The sequence below is a fragment of the Sebastes umbrosus genome, chromosome 6 (assembly GCF_015220745.1).
Source record: "Sebastes umbrosus isolate fSebUmb1 chromosome 6, fSebUmb1.pri, whole genome shotgun sequence".
Lineage (NCBI taxonomy): Eukaryota > Metazoa > Chordata > Actinopteri > Perciformes > Sebastidae > Sebastes > Sebastes umbrosus.
Genome location: NC_051274.1, coordinates 7,841,891 through 7,849,584, shown reverse-complemented (window position 1 = coordinate 7,849,584; position 7,694 = coordinate 7,841,891). Strand labels below are relative to the sequence as shown.

General features: G+C 38.1%; 1 protein-coding gene across 1 annotated transcript in view; it reads left to right on the top strand.

Annotated features, from left to right (window-relative positions):
* tpk2 (thiamin pyrophosphokinase 2) overlaps positions 1-3,956 on the top strand; it is a 35,278-nt gene extending 31,322 nt beyond the window's left edge. The window contains exons 6-8 of the mRNA XM_037772440.1: positions 3,100-3,232; positions 3,371-3,467; positions 3,577-3,956. Of these exons, the coding sequence (XP_037628368.1) occupies positions 3,100-3,232; positions 3,371-3,467; positions 3,577-3,641 (295 nt within the window). The 3' untranslated portion in view covers positions 3,642-3,956. The remainder of the gene's footprint in view (positions 1-3,099; positions 3,233-3,370; positions 3,468-3,576) is intronic.
* The last annotated feature ends 3,738 nt before the right edge of the window (positions 3,957-7,694 follow it).

Genomic DNA, 7,694 nt, shown 5'->3' with positions numbered 1-7,694 from the left:
ATGTTGTATTGATGCGTATTAAATACTTGACAAATCTCCCTTTAAGGTACATTTTGAACAGATAAAAAATGTGCGATTAATCTCGATTAAATATTTTAATTGACTGACAGCCCTAATTTTTACACACAAAAACATATGAAGAGTTTATAAAATCTGACGATTTGTTAATACAAGTACAGCTGAAACCATTAGTCCATTAATCATTTAGTCGACTGACAGAAAGAGAATGTGAAACTGTTCTTTCTCCATCTCTGCAGCAACAATCTGATGTTAAAGAAGTCAGAAATCAAACATGTTTACACTCAAAGTTCTTCTTTAAATTAAATCTGTATGTGTGTGTGTGTTCACCTCTGTAGAGCACCGACAGCATGAACAGTTTGTCGCACTCCTGAAATTGTTGGTCAGGTAGATCTAATGGAAGGGCCTGGAAGAGATAACAATCTCGACAAATATTCATTTTAACAGATTCAAATCAATATCAAAAACTAAGAGGGATGAGGTCGCATATCCTAATTTCTTCCCTAATCGTTTGATTTAAGAGGGAGGAAATTATTGGAAAACAATTTTGTAAATTTTTAGAGCATTCCGTTAATAACCAGAGAGAGAACCATATTGTTTCAGAAGTGAGAATAACTGTAAAAGTGAATGTTACCGGTTGGACAAGAATATTAATACATTGTCAACAAATAAGGACATCTTTTGCTCTCCTCCCTTCATATCTATCCCTTTTTAATATTTTTATTTTGAAAAATCCTCCGGAGTGACACGGTGGTGCAGTGGTTGCCACCTCACAGTAAGAGGGTCGCACGGTGACACTGTGATCCGCCAGCCATGTTGAGATCAGTTGAGGAAATACCAAGCACTGCCCAACAGCCAGAGCAAACTTCCTCATTTTACAGCTAAACACTGCACTACAAGATGTTTCTGAAAACATTTGAGGAGAGAAATAGGCATTACAGTAACAGAATATTGATTCATATTTGATCAGCGCTCCCTAGTTTGATTATTTGATTGGCATTTGCGAGTGGTTGACAACTGCCTGTTGAATGAACAGCCAATAGGAACGCTCTCTCTCTGAAATGAGCTGTGATTGGTCAAAGTCTCCCGTCACGGGCTAGATTTTTTTAAGCCTGAAAACAGAGCCATGACGAGGTGCAGAAGTCTAGTTTTCTCTCAGAACACTTGAATTACAATATGATTAAAGGTTATTATGGAATTGTTGCCCAATGATGCCAAAAACGTTCTGCCTACTGAAGCTTTAACAGACGTTCATTTGGCTCTGTGACTACCTCCACTGCCGGCTTAGCGAGGGAGAAATACACTTTACGGCCCCACTGACGTGTCGTCACCATAACAACTATAAGGAATCACCATTTTCTTTTGTACTACTCAAATGACCACGGCAAACAGTTTAATGTCCATTCTAATCCTATTTCTATTATTTCAACAAACATAAATTGCTAAGTCAAAAGTGTTAGTAGCCTGTTTTCTAACACCACAGCCTCCTAGCTTGCCGAACCGGAAGTCCCTCTGTTGGTTGATTTTCCTTTGGGATTGTTTTTAAAACTTATAACAGTTATGAGAGAGACAAAGAATTAAAGACAATTAAAATATCAATCATCTTGGTTATTCAGTAATAGCTCATTAAATATGCAAATTTTTATGAAAATCAACTTATTAAATCTCTTTCCCCAAAATCCAACCTGACAGATTTGTGATCTTTACTAGAATTTAAAAATAAAGTCCAGTAAGTTTGAACAACAATTTGGCTTCACAGCATGACTTGGTAAAGACTGACCCTGTGAGTGGTGGACAAAAGCATGATTTATGATAATAACTGAAACGGTGTTAAGAGACAAAGCATGTGAGCTGTGACACCAGTGGCAGAATTTGGTCATTCTCAGTTACAATTTATTTCCTTTAGAATACATAATAAAAAATATGAGGATACGTTTGTATACAAAACAATATTCCTCTTACAAATAACCAATCCCTAAGGAGTCGCTTGCATTTAGCGTTTCATAATTCAACTTTTTTTTTTCAAAGTGTGTATACCACACTGACCTTTTGTTTTAGGATGTGTGCAAATAATACAACATAAGCCAGTAGAATATCACATAGTTAAAATAATATATGACAGAATAAAAAGCGGTACATGAATAGTTGTAGGCATCATGAGTGAACTGGCAGAGTGGAAACAAAACACACTTCTACCCTGGCATACAGGTACACCGTTCCAAATAAAAGCTGGTATTTAAATAATGAGAGTAATAATGGGGGAACAACTGAACGACAAATAATGGCTGGGTTAAAAACACTGAGCATGGACTTATTGTATTATTGGTCTCACATGCTAACACTTCCATCCCATCAGTACAACAACAGTCATGTCATACTTCTCTAACAGAAATACTGTTTTCATTCACTAATTATTTCCAGTGGCTTCCATGATTATTTGTTACTGTTAAGTTACTGTCACGGAATATCTGCACTTCCTGTTTCAAATTAAAAGCCTACTGGTAGCTAGAGGACATCCTATGACCTGGTGGAGGGTTTTTAATGTAAAATATGTACAGAAAGTGTTGCTTTTTGTTGATGGTAGCTTAACACGGATAAAAATAAAAATAAAAATGGGAAAATTGAAGTGACTGAAAATAATTAGTAAGTGAAAACAGTATTTGTGTTAAAAAGAGAAACTCAGAAATCACTGTGTAGTGATGGAAATAGTGCTGTAGAAATGGACATTATCCTGAATTTATCATGGAGGAGGTGTTGAGTTTGCATTAACGGCTAATGCGGCTAACGATGTTTTATAAGGAAGGAAGTTCATTCAACAGACCTCAAGGATACACACAATGCATTTTGGTTAGAAACGCTAAATGTAAAACATAACTTTACTGTTTGTTTACATGAAAACTACACAAGAGACTAGACTGGTGTCTGCCCTTCAAGTCCTCTGAAGGACCACCATCATGGGCAGGGTCCTTCTGTTCTGCCGGAATCTTGTCATTATGAAACAAAGGCTTGAATATTACAAAAGACAAGTAAAAGACAAGCCTCTTTACATTCCATAACTAACTGCTTCAATGTATTTTCTAGCTACACCTACGAGGATGAAGACGGGGTGTATCCGGAAAGTCAGTTTGTCTTTGATTTGGAGCTTCCTCCGGAGTTCAAGCCCAGAGTAGGGGATGGAGAGGTACAAGAGTTCTACCTCCTGCCCATAGATAAGGTTAGTGTTGATGACATATTCTGAATAGTAATCCTATGAAATAAAAAATATTCGGAGGCGTGATATTGAAAGCACCGAGATTTAGATACCACAAAAATACGCAGGGGGTATTTTGTGATTGCTCCGTCTTGGTTTCAGGTGAAGGAACTGGTGGCCACTGATGACTTCAAACCCAACTGTGCCATGGTGGTCTTGGACTTCCTCATTAGACACTCGTTTATTGATCCAGACACAGGTTTGTGGCTACCTACAAAATGTCCACTGTTGAAATCAATTATAAAATTATAAAACAACTTCACATCTCTTTTTTTAAAGGAAGTCTTGTTTTGATCTTTTCATTTCAGAGCCATGCTATCAGGAGTTTGTGGCAGGACTCCATCAGACAATGCAGAGTGAAGCTGAGGACTGAGCCCACTGTCAGAGGCCAAGACACATTCACATTGTTGTTTTTATTTATCTCTGCAAATGACAAATGTTAGTCTCGCAGAAGCCAAGTGCTGTGTCCTCAGTTTGTGTTTTGAGAGAACATCCACCAAGACTTGACTGAGCTGTGAAACTGGAGGCTGAAACGGTCAATGAGCTGAGGGGAGTGGATCACATGAGGACGGTGAACTGAGTGTTGGGTTTGGGACTGAGATTATTCCAGCTAAAAAATCTCTCCTTAAAACTGAACATGAAGTTTTCCATTGCAGCTCACATAAATGATCCCATTCCTCCTCTGGTATACTTTGGTTTCCTTATGTTTGTATTCAAAACATATGCCTCTATGAAGACTTTTAGTTGAATATTATATAATTATACCCCTGCGACAACATAGTCGGGGGTATATAGCGCTCTGCGTGTCCGTCCTTCTGTTCGCGTGTCACACTTTAGTTTCCGGAGTAGAACTCGAAAACTGTTTAACTTAGGAACTTCAAATTTGGTATGATGGTTGCCAGTGTGGTCTAGTTGTGCCTTTTGGGGGTTAGAAGTCCAGGGTGTCCAAAAACTGAAAAGACTTTCTCATCAGAGACCAGCTTATACTACAATCCAGCGCTCTATGAGTATTTCTATGCATATATGTATGTATGTATTTATGTATGCTTGGGGAGATCTTGAATCATCTTGGCACCGTGTTGGATTCATCACATACTTGGAATCAACAAACTTGGATGGAAAGTTCCCAAATCATATACAATTAATGAAATATCAGACACCATCAACCGGGGCAGCGTGGACACAGAGTCCAGGTATTGAAATACAAGCAAGTAATGGAAGTGGTTAAAACCTGGAGAGCATCAACAAGACAGGCTGTATTTGTCTTCTACTGACTTTATCCTGAGGAAGGTGAGCTAATAAATAGCTAGATTGTGCTCAATAGACTAATTCCATTAGTTCCAAAAGGGCAAAACCTTTGGCCCTACCTTTGGTCGAGCAGTGAGCAGGGGGATGTGAGCCATGCTCACTTATGCCTTGTTTCCCTCATTAATTGCTCAGTATAATGCCGGACTTGAGGAAGTCTGTATAAATCGTTCAAACCATGCTGTATCCTCAGATTCTGAAAACTCTTCATAGACCCCTGATGAAGAAAGGTACAGTATACTGTTATGCATTGAGAAACCCCACCCCCTAAACCTTACATCTCATCTTTTTGGTACAAAACCTGGGTCATATGCACACCATCTCAAAACGTTGACAGCTTTAATTGGAAACTCCCCTGTTGTAGCCTCCTCAATCTCCTTCCATCTGGCAAAGTACTCTGGGTTATACCAACAAGGGTCTCAATTGAGCTGTGATATAATAATCTTTGAGACATCTTTGAGAATCCTTCCATTGCTTTTTGCCAACTATAGTCTCTGATATCTAATTCCAGGCTGAATGATGATGGTGTTAATAAATCTATTTAGTATAAAACTTTTTTTCTTTTTTCTTTTCTTTTACAGACTTATACAAATAAAATTCTTCTGAATATCTGGATGAAAAATTATTCTGTCTGTTGCACAATAAAAAATAATCTCAGCCATTTTCCTGAGTTGCAACTGTGCAACTCTTTTTCATAATCCCAACACAGATGGTAGCAAGAAATGACACATCTTATTGCTCAATTATTACAATGTTAAGCACAAATTTAAAATGTTTCTATATTATCGTATAGGTTAAATTTGTTTATATTGATGTTTCTTCCAATATCATACAAAATGTGTGAACGTTTTGCTTGTGTTTTACAAAAAAGAGCAAGGGCGTGCCGTTTCCAGCAACCTGGATTTGGAAATACAATCACAACTTGGTAAACTGATTAAAATCTTTTTATTTTGCAACAGATGTTCAGAAGAGTTGTGGAGTCTTCAAAACAGCTCTAAATGCTGCTGATGAAGGACTTTATGGATTTTTCAAAGATAGTCAGAAAATTGTCTACTTAGCTCAGTGACTTGAGTTTAAAGGTAAGACATGAGAGGCACAAACTGTAGCTACTGGGACTGTAAAGTATACTAGAATATACTCCTGCACTTATTATAACATGTGGACATGCAGTTTTCTAACTGCTGAGGAACACTGTGAACTTTTATTTATTGTGTGAGATGTTAAAGAGGTTCTGTCAAAGAGAGTTGTTGAATACTAATATGACAAAATACCTACAGTCTCATCTTTACTACAATGATGAGTTCATTGTCCAGTCCAGTAACAGATATTTGTTCATCTTAAAATGTGGACAGAAAACCACAGAAACATGTTTAAGTTTTAAAAAATTAAAGTGACCGTTAACACTAACGTTAGCTACATTTCTTTGTTAGTATCGCAAAGTTAGCTAACTTATTTTAAAATGACTTAACTCGAAATACTTAAACATTGATGAAACAAATAAACTTGTTTTCGCTTTGAAAAAAAAAAACAAGAATCACCGCCTCACGGTTGTATGGCTCCCCCAACCAGTCAAGTTGCAGTTTACATCCATGTCTGTCCAAAATGTCATCCGTGTGAATCTGTCATAATTAGCATATGAATTCTTGAGTTATTGCCAAAAATGTGTTTTGTGAGGTCACAGTGACCTGTGACCACCAAACTCTAAATGAGTTCATACTTGAGTCCAAGTGGGCGTTTGTGAAACTTGAGTTTATTTTCAAATCCAATTTCCATAATTTTAAATCAAGTTTAACTACATTATGATGACACTTAACCTTGACAAAACAAAGTCAGTCAGAAAGAAAGCATTCACATCATCAGTTCAGTGTTCACTGCATCCATTCAGATAAACCACCTTTGTGGTAAAACAGAGGAAATGGTGACATCTGCTGGCAGAAAGCAGCTCCAGCAGGAACAACAGAACGTGAACGGTGGTGAGAACGACCGCTTCAACACTGATTTCTGAGGGGAAAAAGCTCCATGGGTGACTTTATCTGTCTGTGTTGAGTCATGTAACGTGAAAACTAGCAGACTCACACAAAAAACTGGAATTTTCCTGTATCTGCATGATTAGAATAGAATAGAATAGAGACTTTATTGTCATTGAAAACAATGAAAAACAATTTAGCAGATCTTGGCAGTAAAAGCAAACATTAAAAGCAAACATGAAAAAACATTCAAATCAAAATATAGACAAATAAATGGATCATAAAGTGCAGGTGCCATGATTATGGTTCAGCAGCTAGTGTCCTAAGCTTTTGACACACTTGACTGCCTGTGGGTAAAAGCTATTCCATAGTCTGTTTGTGTGTGTTTTAATTGTCCTGTATCTCCTTCCGGAGGGAAGAGTAGTAAACAGTCCATGTCCAGGCTGGGTGGGGTCTTAAGAAATACAGCTGGCTTTCTTGCGGAGCCGGCCAGCGTATAGGTCACTGAGGGGGGGGTAATGTGGTCCCAATCACTTTTTCTGCCATCCTCACCACCCGCTGCAGGTCCCTCCTGTCCTCTACTGTGCCGCTAGCAAACCACACAGTGCAGCAGTAGGTCAGGAGGCTCTCAATGGTCGCCCGATAGAAATTAATCAACAGGTTTTAAGGAAGGTGAGCCTGCTTCAGCTTCCTGAGGAAGTAGAGTAGAGTCTCTGCTATTCTCTATTAGTGAATATAAAATCTAGAATATACATGTTAATCAGTTCTGTTTGTATATTTTACATCAAACATTATATAAAATATGAAGGTGCTGACTTTCCACCAAAATCCAGACATAATCTGTTTGTAGTCAGGTGAGAAACTAAAGCGAAGCCTCGACTGAATTCAGATTTGATCTAATTCTTTCTGTTTGTTACAAGCAAATATTTATCTTTTATAATATGAGAAATGGCTGGTATTGGTTTTAATCATGGATGTATAAAGAGAACTGGATACAGCGTCGGAGGCTCCCATTCATTCCTATGAGAGCTGCTCAGTGGAGCATGAAGCCAAAATGGCTCGACTGTCGAGTGATAAAGTACCCGGATCATCCGGCGATCTTCCTCACCCATTGGGCCCATAGAGCAGGAGCAGTAGCGTTTCCTTTAACTCCG